Below are 22,519 nucleotides of genomic sequence, written 5' to 3'. Positions count from 1 at the left end.
CGATTCCGGTCTGAACAAATACATGGTATGAATGAATACAAAGTGATATTGTGGTAGAATGAGATACATGTATGGTAGGTACAGTTGGGGGGAACTTAGAGAGGGAAAGGGGGAAGAAGAGTCAGGTAATGTCCGTTGCGGTCTTTGGTTACATTGTATCGCAAGTGACCAGGTATTTTTATGTTGGGTCGGTGGGGTATGCTCTTCTGAACAGGTCTGTCTTTAGTGCTTTCTGAAAACTTAGGTGGTCAAGCGTAGTTTTTACTGCTTTTGGCAATGCGTTCCATATTTGTGTGCTTAGGTAGGAAAAGCTGGATGCATAGGTGGATTTGTATTTGAGTCCTTTGCTGCTTGGGTAGTGGAGGTTTAGGTATGATCGTGCAGATTTTGTGGTGTGTCTGGTTGGCAGGTCGATGAGGTCTGTCATGTATCCCGGTGCCTCGCCGTAAATAATTTTATGAACAGTCTTGCAGATTTTGAAAGTGATACGTTCTTTGATTGGTAGCCAATGCAATTTTTCTCTGAGTGGTTTGGCGCTGTCAAAACATATTTTTCCAAATATAAGCCTGGCTGCTGTATTTTGGGCGGTCTGAAGTTTCTTTATGATTTGATCCATGCATCCCGCATAGATTCCATTACAGTAATCTGCGTGGCTTAGTACCATTGACTTTACCAGGTTACGAAATATTTCCCTCGGGAAGAATGGTTTCACGCGTTTGAGTTTTCACATTGAGAAAAACATTTTCTTTACGGTGGATTTCGCTTGGGTCTCTAGTGATAGGTTATGGTCGATTGTTACTCTGAGAAATTTCAGGCTGTCTGAGATAGGGAGGGTGTATCCTGGGGTGTTAATGTTTGTAGGTTTGTATGTATTGTATTGGGATAAGATGATGAGACAGTGTGTTTTCTTCTGTATTGAGTTTAAGTTGGAATGCATTCGCCCATGAGTTCATGATGTTTAAGCTTAGCTTGATTTCGTTGGTGATTTCTGCCAGATCATGTTTGTATGGGATGTATAATGTAATGTCATCAGCGTAGATAATTGGGTATCAAATACTGTTCCTGGGTATCAAATACTGTTCCTGCAGGGGCTGTCAGCTATGATAGTAATGGGAGAAAAAGAGGAATGTGGCAAACAAATGGCAGATATTATGTCTCAAACCTGGCACACAAACAGCTCTCCAGCAGCTCAAATAGTTCTGAGGTTTAACTACTAATACAAAATTAGGGGCCCTTTTACAAAACTGCTAAGAGGGCCATAGATATAAAATGAGCTTGTGGCATTTAGTGCAAACTAAGCTTTAGTAAGCTTTGGGAGTTTTCAATCTGCTGGATATGGATTGGAAAGTTCCATCAGCGCAATATGAAAGAAGTAAAAATATCATGGATACTCTTCAAAGTGTTTTGCTCAGACAAATAGTGATTGAACCCATGATGGAAGCAGAAACATTGGATTTGGTGCTCACATAAGGGGAAAGTGTGTCTAATGTCCTGGGCAGTTGTGATCATCAAACAATTTGGTTTGATCTAACAGCTGAAGTGTAGGGAAGCCACACAAAACTCAATGTCCTGGATTTCAAACATGCTGACTTTAGTAATATGAGGGAGTACCTGAAGGAATAGCTGACGGGATGGGAGGACATAAGAGAAGTGGAAATACAGTGGTCCAGGTGAAAGGACTTATAAAAATGGCTGCTGACCTTTACGTAAGGAGAGTAAATAAAAAAAAAGAGAAAAAGGAAACTGATATGGTTCTCTAAACCAGTGGCTGAGAAAATAAAGGCAAAAGAGTTGGCGCTCATGAAATACAGAAAAACTCAAGAAGAGGAATACAGAAATGAATACCGGATGAAACTGAGCAAAGCATAGAGAGATGTACATCTGGTGAAAGCACAGGCAGAAGAACAAATAGCTAGAAATTTAAGGAGGGGTGACAAGAATTTTTTCAAGTATATTAGTGAAAGAAGGAAGATTAAAAATGGAATTGTAAAACTGAAAGATACTATGGACTGCTCTGTGGAGAGTGAGGAGGAAAAAGCAAACATGTTAAACAAATACTTCTGTTCTATGTTCACGGAAGAAAAATCCTAGAGAAGGACCACAATTAGCTGGCAAAGTGTCACGTCTGTGGCCGTGACCACCCTCAGACTTACCTTGTTCCTGGGGGTCAGCTTCCTAGCTGGCTCCTGTTTTTTCTGTCTGTCCTTTCTGAGCTAGCTCTGGCTCCCTGTGCTGGCTGCATCCAGCAGCATGAAGCTAATTGCTTCACTATACTGCACCTGTTGGTGTTGCCTGGGTTAGCTCTCTCTCTCTCTCTGTGCTGGCTGCTTCCAGCATGACTCTAATTGCTTCTCTACACTGCACCTGGGTGTGGGAAGCCTCTCTGTGTTTCACTGTGCTTTCTGCCTGCTCCTTGGTTTGTGCCTGAACAGCCTCCATAGTTACTTAGAGATTGCTGCAGCTGCGCCTCAGGTGTTGAAGGGCTCAGTGGCGTAGGAAGGGGGGGGCGGTGGGGCGGTCCGCCCCGGGTGCACGCCGCTGGGGGGTGTCAGCGCCTCGCTGGTTCCTTGCTCTCTCTGCCCCGGGGCAGAGAGAGCAGGGAACCAGCGGGGCGCCGACACCCCCCAGCAGTGTGCACTCGGTGGATTGGCTCTCCCGCCCGCCCCTCACCGTCTTCCAGGTATGTTCTCGGGGGGGGGGGGGGCTGCGCTCCGGAGGGGGGAGGGTGCGCCGCGCTGCACCCGGGGGGGGGGGGGTGCGCAGCGGCGATCTGCCCCGGGTGTCAGCTGCCCTCGCGACGCCACTGGAAGGGCTTTATTAAGCACTTAGAGACTGCAGCCTTTGCCTTTGCATTGTCTAAGGTCCCTGGTTTGTTAGAGTGCTCTGTGCACTGCTACCTTGTCCAGTTCAGTGTGAGTTTCTAGCTTGTTACTAGTTAGCTTGGGCATAGCTTCTTGTTAGCTTGTGTACAGCTTTACTAGTTTTCTTGTGTTTAGCTTTCTGGTTTTCCCGTGTGTGTTTTCCTTTGCTTCTGGAGCTTCAGCCCTAGTCCTGTCCACTGCCAGTACTCCTTGCTACTGGAGCTCCAGCCATAGTCTTGCTACTTGACTTGACCATTGCCTGAATCTGACTACTCTCTGCCCGCTGTCTGACCTGACTCCTGCCTGTACCCAGATATTCTCTGCTTGCTGCTTGACCTGACCATTGCCTGAACCCTGATACTTGTTGCTTGCTGCCTGACCCAACTACCGCCTGAACCCCGATACTTGCTGCCTGCTGCCTGACCCGACTACTGCCTGTACCCTGATTCTTGCTGCCTGCTGCCTGACCCGACTACTGCCTGAACCCCGATACTTGCTGCCTGTTGCCTGACCCGACTACTGCCTGAACCCGAATATTCTCTGCTTGTGGCCAGACCTGACTATTGCCGGAACCCGGACATTCCCTGCCTGTCTGCCTTGCTTTCGCCTTGGCACCTGGGGGCACTTCTGTATCCTGATTCCTGTTGTTCCTGCTTGCTAATTCCAGTTCCGATTTTCCTGTAAGCCCTGCCGGCTGCCCGAACCTCGGGGCTCAACCCTCGGGGAACGGTGGCTAAGCGTAGGTGAAGCCTAGGTCCAGTGGGTTCCAGTCCAGTGGGTTCCACTCCAGTGTGCACCCATCCGGTGCGTTCCAGTCCTGTGTATTCCTGTGCAGAACTCCAGTCTGGGGTTCCAGTCCAGCCTTGCCTCGTCTCTGCTTTGAAGGTGACCTTGCCTGCCACTGCCGCTCCACGGTAGTGGTCCAAGGGCTCACAAACCCAGTGCTTCCAGGGAAGAAGCCTGAAAGAATGCCAAGGCCCTCGAGAATGCGACAGAATGCAAAGGCCATGAGTCCAGCAAGATCATCGGTCCAGGTGGGCTTCCTGCCCATGACTTTGTTTCCTATGGACAATCCGGGTGTAGTTTTTAATTTTGACTTTGATCCGGCGAGATCATCACTCCCGGTGCGCTGCCTGCCCATGACTTCGTTCCCTATGGACAATCCGGGTGCAGTTTCTGATTTTGACTTTGATCCCTATGCCAGCCCAGTTTCTTTTTTGGGTCCTTTTATGACGCTTCGGGAGTACCAAGATAAACTTCTGTCTGATCCAGCCCTGAAGGATACTCCTGAAGCAGCAGCCGAAAGAAAGCGTCTCTGGTGGCGTCTGGTCCGCCATAGCCCAGTTTCTAACATGAATCCTGCTATCTCGCTCTGTGAGTACCTCCTCAGACTTCTGGAGGAGCCAGCTCTGCGGAATACTCCTGAAGCTGAGGCCGAAAGAAGACGCCGGGGAATTCCTCTGCTCAGGCCTCCTCAGCAGAGCAGCCTGCGGTACCATAGCAGGTTAGTTCCTATTCGGGATTCCAGTCCACCGGCGCTGAGTCCAGTCCGAGGAGGGTTTCAAGTGGAGCCTTCAAATCCTGTTCGAGTGAAGCCTCCAGTTAAGCCTCTGAGTTCAGTCCGAGGGAAGGTTCTGACCTGGTCTCTGAGGTCAGACCGAGTGAGACATCGGACCAAGCCTCTGATTCCAGTCCAAGTAGTGCCGCCACCTAGGCGCCTGAGTCCAGTCCAGGGGGTGCATCAAACCGAGTCCCTGCTTCCCGTTCAAGTAACGATTCCACTTAAGCCTCCGAGTCCAGTCCGAGGGAAGCTTTCGATTGAGCCTCTGATTCCTGCTCGAGTGGCGCTCCGGGCCGAGCCTCCAGTCCTCGTTCAAGTGGCACGCCCTTTGAAACCTCTGAGTCCTGTCCGAGGGACGCTTCTAATTGAGCCTCCAAGTCTTGTGCAAGTGGCTCTTCAGGTCGAGCCTCCGGTTCAAGTCCAAGTGACCCGTCCAGTTGAGCCTCTGAGTCCAGTCCAAGGGATACTTCTACCTGAGCCTCCAAGTCCTGTTCGAGTGGCACTCCGGGTCGAGTCTCCGGTTCTTGTCCAAGTGACCTGTCCAGTCAAGCCACTGAGTCCAGTTCGAGGGGGGCTTCTAACCAAGCCTCCGGTGCCAATCCGAAGGGTGGTTCAGGTGGAGCCTCCACTTCCAGTCCAGATAGCACCTCCAATCAAGCTCCGAAGGCCAGTTCGAGTGGCGCTTCAGACCGAGCCTCCGATCCCTGTCCAAAGGGTGTTTTCTGCCAAGCCTCAGTTAAATTTCCGTCCCTGCCAGAAGGCAGAGGGAGCCTCGAGTTCCTGTTCCAAGCAAGAGGGTGATTCCAGCCCGGGGTACAGCCTCAGTTTTGTTCCTGGTCAGAGTTCTAGCTCCACTCCAGACTCTGATGCCAGCCCGGGTCCTAGTCCCGGTTCCGTTCCTGATTCCAGGGTGGACGTCCAGCCCATAAGTTTTGCTTCAATTACTGCTCTGGATGATGAGATGATGTTCCAAGAGGACTGTGATAGACCTTGTTCTGATTCAGCCTTGGAGAATACCCCCGAAGCTATAGCTGAGAGAAGGCGTGTTCAACGGCTTGGGGTCCGGAGAAATCCATTTTCTGCATTTCACCCTGCTATCATGCTCTGGGGTTACCAGGGCCGTCTCCTATTGGACCCTGCTCAACGGACAACTCCTGAAGTTAACGCCGAAAGGAGACTGTCTAGAGAGACGTCCCAGTCCGGCCAGAGGGGTGCGTCCAGCCCTGCAACTGAATCTCTTCCGAGTTCCAATATCAGCCAAGAGGCTGAGTCCGTTTCTAGTTCCAGTTCCAGCCAAGGTGCTGAGTTCGCTCTGAGTTCCAGTGCTAGTCAAGATGCTGAGTCCGTTCCGAGTTCCAGGATCAGCCAAGAGGCTGAGTCCATTTCCAGTTCCAGCCAAAATGCTGAGTCCGCTCTGAGTTCCAGTGCTAGCCAAGATGCTGAGTCCGTTCCGAGTTCCAGTATCAGCCAAGAGGCTGAGTCCGTTTCCAGTTCTAGCCAAGATACTGAGTTTGCTCTGAGTTCCAGTGCTAGCCAAGATGCTGAGTCCATTCCGAGTTCCAGTTCCAGCCAAGATGCTGAGTTTGCCCCAAGTTTCAGTGCCAGTCAGGAGACTGACCTCTTGCTGAGTTCCATTTCCAGTCAAGCTCCTGAATCCAGTTCCAGTTGCAGTCAAGTTTCTCATTCCAGTCCGGGTCCCAATCCTGGCCCAGCTTTGGATGCCAACCCAGGTTCCAGTTCCAGATCTGCTTCTGTTCAGACTTCTAGTTCCTGTCAAGACTGAGATGCCACTTCGGGCCCCAGTCCAGCTTCTGATGTCAGCTGGGGTAGTGGCTCCAGCCCTGTTCCTGTCACTACATGGAATTGCCAAGAGGTCCAGGACGTTGTGGGCTCCCTCAGGGAAGGGTTCCTTTTGAATTTTGTTCCTCTTGATGCATCCAAGTTTCTGAGTTGGCCCAGCGGTGATTCGAAGGAGCCTCCTGTTTACAAGCTCTGCTCCTGTCTGCCAGTACTGAACTTCTTTGTTGCTTCCAGTCCAGCGATCCATGTTTGGGTTCTGAAACCTATCAGGAGGTTTCACCACAGTTACCCCTGGCTACCTGAACCCCCCGTGGAGACCGGAAGGGGGGGTCTTGAGGGGGAGGTACTGTCACGTCTGTGGTCGTGACCACCCTCAGACTTACCTTGTTCCTGGAGGTCAGCTTCCTAGCTGGCTCCTGTTTCTTCTGTCTGTCCTTTCTGAGCTAGCTCTGGCTCTCTGTGCTGGCTGCATCCAGCAGCATGACGCTAATTACTTCACTATACTGCACCTGTGGGTGTTGCCTGGGTTAGCTCTCTCTCTCTGTGTGCTGGCTGCTTCCAGCATGACTCTATTTGCTTCTCTACATTGCACCTGGGTGTGGGAAGCCTCTCTGTGTTTCACTGTGCTTTCTGCCTGCTCCTTGGTTTGTGCCTGAACAGCCTCCTTAGTTACTTAGAGATTGCTGCAGCTACGCCTCAGGTGTTGAAGGGATTTATTAAGCACTTAGAGACTGCAGACTTTGCATCATCTAAGGTCCCTGGTTTGTTAGAGTGCTCTGTGCACTGCTACCTTGTCCAGTTCAGTGTGAGTTTCTAGCTTGTTACTAGTTAGCTTGGGCATAGCTTCTTGTTAGCTTGTGTACAGCTTTACTAGTTTTCTTGTGTTTAGCTTTCTGGTTTTCCTGTGTGTGTTTTCCTTTGCTTCAGGAGCTTCAGCCCTAGTTCTGTCCGCTGCCAGTACTCCTTGCTACTGGAGCTCCAGCCATAGTCTTGCTACTTGACCTGACCATTGCCTGAATCTGCCCGCTGTCTGACCTGACTACTGCCTGTACCCAGATATTCTCTGCTTGCTGCTTGACCTGACCATTGCCTGAACCCCGATACTTGTTGCCTGCTGCCTGACCCGACTACTGCCTGAACCCGGATACTTGCTGCCTGCTGCCTGACCCGACTACTGCCTGAACCCCGATACTTGCTGCCTGTTGCCTGACCCGACTACTGCCTGAATCCGGATATTCTCTGCCTGTGGCCAGACCTGACTATTGCCGGAACCTGGACATTCCCTGCCTGTCTGCCTTGCTTTCGCCTTGGCGCCTGGGGGCACTTCTATATCCTGATTCCTGTTGTTCCTGCTTGCTAATTCCAGTTCCGGTTTTCCTGTAAGCCCTGCCGGCTGCCCAAACCTGAGGGCTCAACCCTCGGGGAATGGTGGCTAAGTGTAGGTGAAGCCTAGGTCCAGTGTGTTCCTGTCCAACGGGTTCCTGTCCCGTGGGTTTCAGTCCAGTGGGCTCCACTCCAGTGTGTTCCAGTCCAGTGGGTTCCAGTCCAGTGTGCACCCATCCAGTGCGTTCCAGTCCTGTGTATTCCTGTGCAGAACTCCAGTCCGTGGTTCCAGTCCAGCCTTGCCTCGTCTCTGCTTTGAAGGTGACCTTTCCTGCCACTGCCGCTCCATGGTAGTGGTCCAAGGGCTCACAAACCCAGTGCTTCCAGGGAAGAAGCCTGACAGAGTGCCAAGGCCCTCGAGAATGCGACACAAAGGTACATATAAGAATGGACTAGATATCATACCGGAAGAAAGTTTTTATGAACAATTTAAAAACTGTAGGTAGACAAAGCCATGGGGCCGGATGGGATCTCATCTATCCCAGGATAGTGAGGGAGCTCAGAGAGGATCCTTAATAAATCTTTGGAGACCAGAGAGGTTCCATAGGGTTGGAGAAGGTCAGATGTGGTTCCTCTTTACAAAAGTGGTGACAGAGAAGAAGCAGAAACCTACAGGCCAGTAAACCTCACTTTGATCACTGCTGAAGGAAAGGAAAGTGAATTTCCTGGAATCCAATGGATTACAAGATCCTAGTCAACATAGTTTTTCCAAAGGTAAATCGTGCCAAATGAGTCTGATTGAATTCTTTGACTGGACAACCAGAGAAATAGATTAAAGGCATGCACTAGATGTAATCTACTTGGAGTTCAGCAAAGCTTTTGACATGGTTCCTCATAGGAGGCTCTTGAATAACCTTGACAGGCTGAAGTTTGGACCCAAAGTAGTGAATTAGATTAGAAACTGGTTTAAAGACAGGTGGTGGTTAATGGAATTCACTTGGAGGAAGGAAAGGTGAGTAGTGGAGTGCCTCAAAGATTGGTGCTAGGCCCAATTCTATTCAATATATTTGTGAGTGACATTGCTGAAGGGTAAGAAGGTAAGGTTTACCTTTTGTGGATGATACCAAGATTTGCGATAGAGTGGACACCCTGTAGAGAGGGGGCAACATGAAAAGGGATCTGAAAAAGTTAGAAAAATGATCTGTTTGGCAGTTAAAATTAATTGAAAAGAAGTCCAGAGCAATGCACTTGGGGTGTAGAAATCCAAGGGAGCTGAATGTGCTAGAAGGTGAGAGGCTGATGTACACAGACAGGGAGAGGAACCTTGGGGTGATAGAGTCTAAGGATCTGAAGGCAACAAAATAACATGACAAGGCAGTGGCTGTAGCCAGAAGGATTCTAGGCTGCATAAAGGCATAACCTGCAGAAGAAAAGAGCTGTTCATGCTCCTGAAGAAGTCGCTGGTACGGTCCCACCTGGAGTATTGTGTTCAGTTTTAGAAACCAAAACTAAGGACGTAAAAAGATTTAAAGCAGTCCAGAGGAAGCTGACAAAAATAATATGGGTCTTGTGCCAAAAGTCATATGAGAAGAGACTGGAAGACATGAATATGTATACCCTAGAGGAAAAAAGGGATAGGGAGATATGATACAAATGTTTATATACTCGAAAGGTATTAATATAGAAAAAGATCTTTTCCAGAAAAGAAGAAATGGTAAAACTAGAGGACATGAATTGAGGCAACTGGCATTGAATTTCCGGGGGTTTTTTTTGGTCACTATGCACATAGCTGGTTAAGCCATAAGTACTTAAGTATTGCCATACTGGGAAAGACCAAAGGTCCATGAAGCCCAGCATCCTGTTTCCAGGCACAGTTATTAATGGAAATTCCAACACCAGATACTCTGCTACTATGCTAGATAATCTAATTACACCTATAGCAGAGATTTTATTGCAAATGAGGGAAAAGTCTCAACTACTACGGCTATTTTCACACATAGGTGTTCATTATATAGCTCGTAGAAAAAGTCATCACTGACTCAAAAACCCTCAATTTTTGTATTTTCTTTTTTTGTTTCAATTATAATTACAATATATAAGCGTCTTTTTAAGACTTAAAAAACTGTTAAACGTATCAAAAAGCATGGAACTGATTCACTTATCTTGCCCAGTATTGCCAAATGTTTTTTTCAATGCTGTGCCAATTTTTTCTTAATGAGGCGCTAGATCCAATTTAAGATGGGTGATGCACTGGTTCCTACGGTCCCGTTTCGAATATCTTCATCAGGGAACCTGCTTACACCTGGAACACTGCGCTGTGACCACTGGATCAAAGCAAGAAAAGTCAAAATGAATATTTAAAGTTACATGATTTATCTCATCTAACTGCAATAATAAGTACCATCTGGGGCTCTCATAAACTTATAACATGATAGTCCCTCAAGAGCAAGTCATGTCATCTTGTTTTCAAACTCCTGTCAGTCTTGCCAATGTATAATTTCTCACACGGGCATTTGAGAGAATATATCACATGATCCATCTTGCAGGTAGTGAGATGTCTAAGTTTGTACATTTTGTTATCCACTGGATTGCGGAAACTGTCCCCTTCAATTATTATATCGCAAAACGGACATGATCCACACTTTGTGTGAGTTCCATCCCTAGCTTTTATTCTGGGAACAATATCTGCCGGGCATAATAATTCCCTTAGATTACGTTCCCTCGAAAAAGCTATCTGTAATTCAGATTTGTTAAACAAAGAATGTTGTTGTACAATGTCCCAATTTCTTCGAATCAACTTAGCCACCTCTTCCCCACCCTTCTGATATTTTACAACAAACGTGTGCTTGCAGTTCCTATCTTCATTGCCTGATTTCACGTTATTAGATAACAATAAAGATCTATTATTGTATTTTGCCCTGGTGAATGATCTCTTCAATACATGCACCGGATAGCCTCTTTGATGCAACGCATGGGCCAATCCTTTAGCCTGTTGTTTGAAATGTTTCCGCAATCCAGTGGATAACAAAATGTACAAACTTAGACATCTCACTACCTGCAAGACGGATCATGTGATATATTCTCTCAAATGCCCGTGTGAGAAATTATACATTGGCAAGACTGACAGGAGTTTGAAAACAAGATTGAGCGAACATAAGTCCTGTATAAACTCTTTAAAATTAGGGGCTCCGTTAGTTTCTCACTGTAGAGAATTTAACCACAATTTCGGGCATTTTCAATGTTTAGTGATAGATCATGTGCTAGTACACATCAGAGGCGGAGATCGCAGTAAAACTGTTATTAAAAGCAGAACAAAGATGGATCCACAGATTAAAAACTTTGGAACCTTTGGGTTTAAATTCGACTTTACAATGGGGAGCATTCCTATAAATTTATCATTCAATATGGATTTATATTTCAATTTAAATTTTTCAATATAAATCTTATAGAACAGTGTGTTGCCCTTTAAATGATTTAGTCAAGCTGTCATTGTGAGTCATCAGTGAGGTAGGTGACGTATTAGTTTGGGATTGGACAAAGTTTCCTTTAATTCTTCATCGAATTCAGGTGAGGACGCCGAGAATTTTTTCAGAAGATACGATTTTCTTCAGAAGACAGAAGATCCAGATTGTTGATAAAGGCAAGATGACATGACTTGCTCTTGAGGGACTATCATGTTATAAGTTTATGAGAGCCCCAGATGGTACTTATTATTGCAGTTAGATGAGATAAATCATGTAACTTTAAATATTCATTTTGACTTTTCTTGCTTTGATCCAGTGGTCACGGCGCAGTGTTCCAGGTGTAAGCAGGTTCCCTGATGAAGATATTCGAAACGGGACCGTAGGAACCAGTGCATCACCCATCTTAAATTGGATCTAGCGCCTCATTAAGAAAAAATTGGCACAGCATTGAAAAAAACATTTGGCAATACTGGGCAAGATAAGTGAATCAGTTCCATGCTTTTTGATACGTTTAACAGTTTTTTAAGTCTTAAAAAGACGCTTATATATTGTAATTATAATTGAAACAAAAAAAGAAAATACAAAAATTGAGGGTTTTTGAGTCAGTGATGACTTTTTCTACGAGCTATATAATGAACACCTATGTGTGAAAATAGCCGTAGTAGTTGAGACTTTTCCCTCATTTGCAATAAAATCTCTGCTATAGGTGTAAACAGTTATTAATGGAACAGTAATTGCTTCTTTCAGATGCTTTCTATCAGACAGGCAACAGTCCATATTGTTCAGTAGCACATCATTGCCACCATGGGCATTGACCTGTGGAGTACCACAAGGATCGATACTGTCACCTAGTCTGTTCAATATCTACCTCAAGCCACTAGATGAGTTGACTCAGTCGATGAACACTCAGTTCTACATCTATGCTGATGACGTGCAGCTACTCATACCCATTGATCCTGACTTATCTACAGCCCTGAATAAACTGATTACCTGTCTAACATCAATTCAAGAATGGGCTAAAAACAACAAACTTTGCCTGAACCCAAGTAAAACTGAGCTTCTATGGGTCTTTAATACATACCTGACATCAAAATTCCTTTTGGGAAATATGAACTCCCCCTAAAATCACAAGTCAGGAACCTTGAAATACAGCTTGATTCAACACTTACTCTGATTCCCCAAATCCAAGCAACTTATAAGAGCTGCTTGTATCATTTGCGACAACTATGCCACCTCTCTGCTTACACTGAGAAGGCAAGTCCTGTCCCAGTTGTGCATGCCATAATAACATCAAGACTAGATTACTGTAATGCAGTTTTTCACTGGTCTGAATACAAAGGGTTTGTACCAGCTCCGATTGATTCAGAATGCTGCAGCAAGACTAATAGAAGGTTGTAAGTGACATGACTTCAGTGGCTACCAGTACAGTATAGGGCTAAATTTAAAACTCTATGTCTGATCGTCAAGGCCCTTAAAGGAAATGGCCCAGAGTATTTGTAGAACAGGATCTCCCTCTACATACTTCCAATGTCATTAAGATCCTCCCAAGGAGTATCTCTAACTACACCCTCTCCAAAGCTCCAAAGGACATCACACGATGTAATACCAGCCAGCGAGCCTTCTTCTGGCATGAACTCCCTGAAAAGCTTCATTTAACACAAGACTATCAGGAAGCAGGTAAAAGCTTTGGCTCTTCAACCAGGCCTTCAATGGAAGAAGTAACAAACTTGCTAGTCACACACACACACACACACACACACACACACACACACACACAAGGAGTGATACCAGCTGCACATACTATAGCAGGATATGTTTATCCTTCCCTAGCTAAGTTAGTTTTCAAGCACCTTTCTGACCTCATCTGCAACTTTCTTTAAATTAGTCCCCTTATTTTCTTTCTCCTGTTACTCTATCTTATCTATCTATATGTTCCATCTTTGCTTACACCCTATGCTCTTTTTTGAGTATTTTGTTGACATTGTAATGTAGCATACTATCACGTCATACAATGTATTGTTACCTGAATATTTTTTACTGCTGTTTTGTTCTTGCTGTATACTGCCTTGAGTAAATTCCTACAAAAAGGCAGTAAACAAATATATACCTATTCTGTAAAGGATGACCTGACTACATGCCCTTTATACAGTACCTGTGTACATTTTAACACTAAACAAATACATACAAAACACTGTCCCCAATAATATCAAGAAGTCACTTATACGGCAGTTGATATTTTTCTTTTCATGCTGTAGTTCACCATGCTTCCTTTCTGTATTTTCTGAAGTCCCAACCCTGAAACAGCAGTGCGAAACACTGGCTATCCTTGGTCTTGGGACTGCTATACCTTGCTGGAGGAGGCTAGATAAGTGCACTTTATTTTGCTATACATTTATTTGATTGCACTTGTTTGACTGAGGGTTTGATTGTGCGTTTTTTTGCCGATGATGAAGAGTTGATAGCTCCAAAGGTAATTCTGAGTTTGGTGCACGCTGAATCCCACAGTAGAAAATAATTTTCTATTTTCTACCACAGCGGGTGATCCCAGTGATATCAGCAGTTGGTGCCCACTACATGGTTACCATGCAGGTAGCGCGTGAGCCCTTACCACTAAGTCAGTGGGTGGCACCCACACTACCACAGGCCACTTTATACCACAGCTTAGTGAAAGTACCCCTCTGTGCGTAAATAATTCCAATTAGTGTCAATAATTGCCTGTGATGTGGCAATTATCAGTGCCAATTGGCTTGTTAAGATAATTAAGTTGCACGTGCAAGTCATAATACAACCTGCTTTGCACATGTAACTCCAGTTGCACTATATAGAATTTGGGGATATGTGTCTTTATTAAATACCCTCAAAATAAGCATCTACTTAAATTTCCACTATAGGCTAGTGGTTTTCAACCCAGTCCTAAGTGAGCAGCTGGCCAGTCGGGTTTTCAGGATATCCACAATGAATATGTAGGAGAGAGACTTGCATAGCAAGAAGGCAGTGTATGCAAATCTATCTCATGCATATTCATTGTAGATATCCTGAAAACCTGATTCAAACGGTGGTCCCTGAGGATTGATTGAAAACCACTTATCTAGGCAACCTGTTATAAAGTTACCCTCATGATGTCAACCTGTCTGCAATATCTTCAGCAATACGTAGGACAGGAATATATCTATCAACCAACAATATTTCTCTCTCAGAATTTAATTGCACCTGATCCAAGCAAAATATTTAAGCTCTGCATCCACTGGGAAGGGAAATTTGCACTCTGGAAACATCAGAATTTGCTAATTGACCATTCAAAAGGTGCTGTAAATTAGGAGTTTAAAAGACAGGACTGGACTAAGGGTTCACTTGAGAAATGGTATAAGTTAAGAGCCATGGCAGGATTATGGATTGGGATAAAATTGGTATGGCAATTATAAGGCTATAATTACTCTGGAATTCGTTGCCAGAGAATATGGTAAAAGCGGTTAGCTTAGCGGGGTTTAAAATAGGTCTGGACGGCTCCCTAAAGGAAAAGTCCATAGACCATTATTAAATTGACTTGGGGAAAATCCACTGCTTATTTCTGGGATAAGCAACATAAAATATATTGTACTTTTTTGGGATCTTGCCAGGTATTTGTGACCTGGATTGGCCATTGTTGGAAACAGGATGCTGGGCTTGATGGACCTTTGGTCTGTCCTAGTGTGGCAATACTTATGTACTTATCTAGGAGAATGTAAGTTAATGTAGCCACCCTCCAAAGGTGGGGTGAACGAAGCTACAGAGAGAGATATAAAGGAGGAAAGAATTGAGAAACAAACAAAGTATTAATGCCTCAATATTCAAAAACACTTATCTGGATAGCAGCTGTCACTAGTCAGATAAATGCCCTATATGGCCCTGTCTGTGAATTAGCAATGGCCCTATATGGATAGTGTCACAACACAGTGAGGGCAGAGCATGGGCATTGCATAAAACTCTACAGATAGTCGGCAAAATTCAGCCACTATCCAGATAGATATGTAGATAAAGTTAAGGACAGTAAAAAAGCTGTGAGGGAGGCAATTGCCTCCGACCTTTTCTGAATGCAAGAGCCTCAAAAGCTTAGAAAACCCACAAATCCACTCCTGGGGTAAAAATAAGAAAAACACCTTTATTGCTGGCTCTCCAAAAAAACAAAACTTACAGTACAAAAGCAGAGTATAGAAAAAGAATAGAACAGGGCTCTCAAAACACAAAATACCATACTCAGTACTTCACTTGTATCCTTAGACTCTGGGGCAACTTCCTTGGTTACCTCCTTACTAAATCTCCTCTTCTGGGGCTCTGGTTCAGATTCCCCCTCTTCTTTTTTTTTTCTCAGAAATCCCAGGCTGGGTACCCCAACCTGCTATCAGTGAATTCTGTGAAGATACTCACATCTCACAGTTCAAGACTCTGAATGCACATCAGATACTGTTAGTGTCAAGTGAAAGCATCCAAAAACTTGTGGCATAGGATAGCTCCATGAGGGAGACAAAATTATAAGATTTACATTTTTCTGCACAAAAATGCCCCCCACCCGCACACACATAAGCATTCTTCTACCAAAAATTAAAATCAGGAGTTCCTTGCAAACAAAAATCTCAAAAATTCTATTGTCTAGGTGTTGGGATGCGCAAGTATGACCAGACTCTTGCACCTCACCACTGTAGGACAGATGAGATGAGCCTCTTCCATTATACTCACTTTAATGAGAATGATCAACCCTATGGCAGCTGGTCCCTGGGTACTCCTAACCAAAATTCTTGGTACCCTGGCTGCTCCTGGACTGTCTTCTTGGCTGATTTTCCAGCATAGACACCCCTGTGTTTCTCCTGCTTTCTGTCTCTTAGCAAAACATCTCCTTTGCTAATCTATTGTAGCTGGTTTAGGGGCAATAGTTCTCCCTGGCTAGATGATTTAGCTGTATAAAAGAAAAGTGGGATGTTTGACCACAGAAAACCAAAGACTGGACAAATGGATTCTTAAAATCAGTTGTTTATTGATGAAAAAACACTTTTTTCATCAATAAACAACTGTTTTTAAGAATCCATTTGTCCAGTCTTTGGTTTTCCGTGGTCAAACATCCCACTTTTCTTTTATACCTGTATTCTCTCATGGGGTGTTCGAGTTGTCCACCTGCGGCAGATTATCTAGATGATTTAGCTGACCATCGGGTGTGGCTGTTCCCATAAGTATAAGTACAAAAATACATAAGTATTGCCATACTGGGACAGACCGAAGATCCATCAAACCCAGCATCCTGTTTCCAACAGTGGCCAATCCGAGAAATAAGCAGTGGGTTTTTCCCAAGTCTATTTTAATAATGGTCTATGGACTTTTCCTTTAGGAAGCCATCCAAACCTTTTTTAAACCCCGCTAAGCTAACTGCTTTTACTACATTCTCTGGCAACGAATTCCAGAGTTTAATTACACATTGAGTGAAGAAAACTTTTCTCGGCTTCATTTTAAATTAAAACTTTGTAGCTTCATTGCGTGCCCCCTAGTCCTATTATTTTTGAAAAGAGTAAACAAGCGATCATGTTCTACTCCACTCATTATTTTATAGACCTCCATGGATGCCTTCTGATTCCCCTGGGCTTCTGCCACATCTCTCCTTTCACATAGACTCCTGGCCTGCGGATAATGGAGGATACACCCTCACCCCTCGATGGGTAGGGTGGCCCAGCCTCCATTACCTCATCACATCTAAAATTGGATCAGGAACAGGGACACCTGAATCTTTATCATTCAGAACTGCAGAGAGAATATTGTGGTGTCCTGCTACACTAACACTGCAGGGGACTATTTTTTTTTTAAACAAATTACAAGGAGACAAAATTAAAGAACTGGAATGGTAAGAAACTGAAACTAAGAAAAGTTACACTGAATGGGACAGTGCTATTATGAATAAATATATGCTTCACACTGATCTTCTATGTTAAGTTAAATATGACAAAAAAAATAAAAAACAGTTACCTTTTGGTACCAAGGATCGAGAGGAGTGTCTTTAAAAATGTCTTCAAAGTGTAAGGGAAGGATGTGGACATTTTCAATAGATGATAGCAGTAGAATGGCCTTGTAGAAGGAACTCTCGGTGACAGTCATGTCTTTGGTCAGCCCTTTCATGAAGAAATAAACACTTCTGTTGGGGTACGTCCGAGCTGTTGATTCTATTGCACATACTGCTAAAGGGGAGGGCTCCAGTTTCTCTGTGGTCTCAACCAAAAAGATTCCCGTGTTTGATTTAATGATGTCTTCAGCTGTGAACTGCCTATTTAAGAATCTGTGCAATGTCCATAAAGAGTCCGTTTTCATCCAGTAGACAGCAGAACAAGCAAATATGAAAAAGAAAAGAAGTGGACACAGTATCATTGATTTCATGGTTGATTCTTGGAGTCAGTTCTGTGGGACCTATTCAAATAATGAGATAAAAAGAAAGTGATCTAGCATTAGAAATTTAAAAAATGCCTATTAAAAGGCTGTTATATTCATACTTGCCTTTGAAAAAACCTGCCATTAATTGATATGGACAATTATGAGTATATAACTCTTGGGAAAGAATATTAGTTATTATTTGTTTATTCCAATTCAGCAATGCACGGAAAACAACAGAGCAAAAAAAGATAAAATAAGCTACAATTCCATTCCAGAATATCCATTGTACCCCAACACAACACTCCTAATACAAATTTAAGAAAATACAAGAATAACAATTAAGCAACCATATACAGAGCCATGGTAAAAAGTGGCCTACGGTAGTATGGGCGTGTGTTTTGGCGCATTCTGGGCCACTTTTTACTGTGACTGGGAAAAAAGAATTTTTTTTCAAAGGGGGCAGTAAATGGCCATGCATGGCTATTCACTGCATGAGCCCTTACTGCCGCCCATTGACCTAGCAGTAAGGACTCATGCGCAGTACTCATGCAGTGCACGCCAATGTGGCCATACTGCCAATTACCACCGGGAATGCCCCCGTGGTAGAAAATTGAAAAATATTTTCTACCATGAGAAACAGCATGTGCCAACTTTGACATTACCACCGGGTGGGCACGCTAACCAAACGGTAGTATCGATTTGGCATGCTACACATGCAATAGCCCTTTGTAAAAGGATCCCATAATGTGTAATGAAAAAAGATCCTTAAATTAATAAATCAGGGATTATTGGTAGTACAAATGATCATCAATCTTCAAGATAATGTGCAGCTACTCATACTCATTGAGCCAGATCTACCCACAGCTTTCAGTAAACTGACCACCTGTCTAACAGCAACTCAAGAAACGGCAAAAAAAACCCAACAAACTCTGATTGAACCCAAGTAAAACAGAGATTCTGTGGGTTCTCAACAAGAATGAGATTGAAGGGGGGCAGACTCAAGAAAAATGTCAGGAAGTATTTTTTCACGGAGAGAGTAGTGGATGCTTGGAATGCCCTCCCGCGGGAGGTGGTGGAAATGAAAACGGTAACGGAATTCAAACATGCGTGGGATAAACATAAAGGAATCCTATTCAGATGGAATGGATCCTAAGGAGCTTAGCCAAGATTGGGTGGCAGAGCCGGTGGCGGGAGGCGGAGATGGTGCTGGGCAGACTTATACGGTCTGTGCCAGAGCCGGTGGTGGGAGGCAGGGCTGGTGGTTGGGAGGCGGGGATAGTACTGGGCAGACTTATACGGTCTGTGCCCGGAAAAGGACAGGTACAAATCAAGGTAAGGTATACACAAAAAGTAGCACATGTGAGTTTATCTTGTTGGGCAGACTGGATGGACCGTGCAGGTCTTTTTCTGCCGTCATCTACTATGTTACTATGTACCTGACTTCAAAAAACCATTTAGGAAATATGAACTTCCCCTAAAATCTCAGAAATGCTGGTATGGTTTATGGTTTGTTTCATTTGATAGACCGCTTTTCCTTGAAACAATAACTAAAACCAATATTAAAAACAAGAAAAAAAGAATGCCATACAATGACAGGAAAGCATACTTAAAACAAAGGAGACAATGTGGAAATGAAGAGAAGGAGGTGTAAAATGGTAAACAAAAGGACAAGAGAAGGCAACTAGTAATGAGAGAAAGGAGACAAGAAACTTAGGGAAAGGACTTGCAGACACTAGTGAATCTCAGAGGATGCTGATTCACCTGGATGTAAATTAAAGGCTTTCTCAAACAGATAGGTTTTCAAGGAAGATCTAAATTTTGGAAAGAGGGTTCAGGTCTCAGGTAATGAGGAAAGGAGTTCCATAATGCAGGTACAGTACAAAAGAAAGCCCTTGTGGTTTGATAGTGAGCACGATGTACCGATGGAATATGAAGACGTAGATCATTAGCTGAATGGAGAGACCTGGAAGGTGAGTAAAGTTGAATTAACAAGGAAGGGTAACAGGATATGTCAGTATGAATAGCTTTATGAGTTAGTGTGAGAATTTTAAACTGGACACAGAAAGGAATAGACAGCCAGTGCTGTTGTATTAGTAAAGAGGTGATACGATCAAATCTAGTAGCATTCAAGAGAATACGGATAGTGGTATTCTCTATAGTTTGAAGACAATGAATCAAATGTTGCAGAAAGCCAGACTATATTATGTTACAGTAATCTAATCACGACATCAAAAGTACTCTGAGAGGTAAAGTCAAGAAACAGACATTCAATCCTGAATTGCCAGAAAGAGATGAAATATGCTCTGGTCAGAGATGCAACATGTTGAATAAATGATAATTCCTAAACAAGGATAACACCAAGGTATCTGAAGTATGTCAAAAGAGTAATTGGATGATCACGGAATGTAAGACTACGTGACAATGGAGTGTGGTTGCCTGTAATCCAACATGCAATCATTTTCAAGGGGTTGAAAATGAGCTGATTTTCCTTAAGCCAGGATGAAATGTTTATGTCTACGTTTATTCCAAAGCTTGATATACTGCCTTTACTTTTAAAAAGATCAAAGTGGTTTACATAAAATCAGTAAAAAAGACGGAAAGGAACTCCAGTTAGGTTAAAAACAGGAAAGAGCATAGTCAGTCAGTCATTGCCAGAAAATTAATTATTATAAACAAAATTATAAAATCAAGAAAAGGAGTCAGAGAGAATGTGCTACCTGTAATACCACACAGTTTACAGAGTTCAGGAGCAGTCAATCTATAGGCAAGTGGAATCCAAGTTTTAAAAAATGACTTTTTAGTAGCGACAAACCTTGGCAGGGAAAGATCAGATCTGGAGATAGTGTTCTATTGTGGATTAAAACCTGGTTAAGAGATGGAAAACAGAGAATAGGGTTAAATGAAGAAGGGTAGATAGTGAGGCTCCCTAGGGGTTTGTGCTGGGACAGCTGCTTTTTAACATATTTATAAATGATCTAAACATAGGAGTAACTAGTGAGGTAATTAAATTTGCTGATGTCACAAGGTTAGTCAAAGTTGTAAATCGTAAGAGGATTGTGAAAAATTGCAAAAGGGCTTTACGAGACTGAGAGACAGGGCATCCAAATGGCAGATGACGTTTAATGTGAACAAATGCAAAAAGTGATACATGTGGGAAAGAGGAACCTGAACTATAGCTACGTCTTGCCAGGTACTTGTGACCTGGATTGGCCACTGTTAGAAACAGGATGCTGGGCTTGATGGACTTTTGGTCTGTCCAGTATGACAATATTTACATACTTATACAAGGTTCCACATTAGGAGTCACTGACCAGGAAAGGGATCTAGGTGTCATTGTTGATAATATGTTGAAACCCTCTGCTCAGTGTGCAGCGGCGGCTAAGAAAGCAAATAGAATGTTAGGTATTATTAGGAAAGGAATGGAAAACAAAAATGAGGATGTCATAATTCCTTTGTATCACTCCATTGTGCAACAACACATCAAATACTGTGTACAATTCTGGTCACCGCACCTCAAAAAAGATATAGTGGCATTAGAAATAATAAAGGGGATGGGACAACTTCTCTACGAGGAAAGGCTAAAGCAGCTAGGGCTCTTCAGCTTGGGGAAAAGACGGCTGAGGGGAGATATGATAGAGGTCTATAAAATAATGAGTGGAGTGGAATGGGTAGATGTGAATCACTTGTTTACTCTTTCCAAAAATACTAGGACTAGGGGGCGTTCGATGATGCTACAAAGTAGTAAACTTAAAGCAAGTTGGAGATAATTTTTCTTCACTCAACATGTAATTAAAAGAGAATGTGGTAACGGTGGTTAGCTTAGCGGGGTTTAAAAAATGTTTGGACGGCTTCCTAAAGGAAAAGTCCATAGACCATTATTAAGATGGACTTGGGAAAATCTACTGCTTCTTTCTAGGATAAGCAGTATAAAATGTACTGTACTGTTTTGGGATCTTGCCAGGGACCTGTAATCTGGATTGGCCACTGTTAGAAACAGGATACTGTGCTTGATGGACCTTTGGTCTGTCCCAGTATGGCAATACTTATGTACTTAAATTCAGATTTCAAAAACACATAGGGTTAAACTGGGCTCAAAGAGTAGTATGGACTATCCATACTTTGCAGCTATTATGACTCTCCTAAATGCCTCGCCAGAAAAGTTGAGAAAGAAATCCATTCCAGAGATATATAGAAAATTCTAAAGTGACCACTCTATAGCAGCAACATCAGATAGAGAAATCACGTTATAGCCAAAATCTAGGGTTGCCATAGACAGGGACCAAGATACAGAGGAGGCCACTGAAGATACACCAGAACCCTTAGAAAACCTGCCTGAATGGAGTAAGGAGGAAAATCCTAGGAATTTCAAGAGAGCCCATATGGAAGAGAAGTCCTTTAGGGACGCCTGAGCTAAGGTGCTAGAGATAAATGGGAAATCTGTAGACAGCCAAGACCCCTCTAAGGCAGGCCTCCTGCATTTTATAATGAAACCTGATATACTTTATAGGGTAGCCAAAGGAATCCTCGAAGGAGAAGAGGTAGAACAGTTATTAGCAGCTTGTGAGGGAGTCCGTAAGAAATTAGCGCTTCTCACAAATACAGAGCTACCTTAAGAGGTAGGGCATAGAATGGGCAAGGGATGGCTCAGCAGAGCAGAGAGGGCATGATCAAGGCAGGATAAAAACCCTCAACACAAATCAGTCAGGGAGGCCCAGAGGACAGAAGAGAAGCCTTCTACCCTATGCCATCAGCACGGACCAGTAAGCTGCTGCAGAAACTCTACTCATGTAGGCCCATTTTATCCTGAACCCTGCTGAACTATATTGTTGGAACTAAGGGCTAAGCCTGTGCCCAAATATGCTGAATACTGAGATACAGCACTTAACTCTGGGGCTCTAGTTCAGAGGGTAATGCATGCTGTGGCCTTGCTAGAGAAAGCTTCAAGAGAGAGAGAAACATTATATATGTATACAGACTGGGGTTTTGTTTTTATTTGCCCTGGTCACCCATTCCTCTGCACATAAATAAATCAATTTTTATTTCACCTTCCAACCTTTGTGTGGCTGTGTTTTCAAGGCTCACAAGACCACCCTTGCCCACACAGTTACATATTATGGCAGTGGTGG

At 43.8% G+C, this 22,519-nt stretch overlaps 1 protein-coding gene across 6 annotated transcripts in view; it reads right to left on the bottom strand.

Annotated features, from left to right (window-relative positions):
* Positions 1 to 22,519, bottom strand: part of LOC115463677 (alpha-1,4-N-acetylglucosaminyltransferase-like) — a 188,714-nt gene that overhangs the window by 94,689 nt on the left and 71,506 nt on the right. For all 6 annotated transcript variants that reach the window (XM_030194386.1, XM_030194385.1, XM_030194389.1 and 3 more), the window contains one exon: positions 16,995 to 17,429. In XM_030194386.1, the coding sequence (XP_030050246.1) occupies positions 16,995 to 17,399 (405 nt within the window). In that variant the 5' untranslated portion in view covers positions 17,400 to 17,429. The remainder of the gene's footprint in view (positions 1 to 16,994; positions 17,430 to 22,519) is intronic.

The sequence above is a fragment of the Microcaecilia unicolor genome, chromosome 2 (assembly GCF_901765095.1).
Source record: "Microcaecilia unicolor chromosome 2, aMicUni1.1, whole genome shotgun sequence".
NCBI lineage: Eukaryota > Metazoa > Chordata > Amphibia > Gymnophiona > Siphonopidae > Microcaecilia > Microcaecilia unicolor.
Note: the sequence above shows the minus strand (reverse complement) of the source record. Positions and strands in the feature narration are given on the sequence as shown.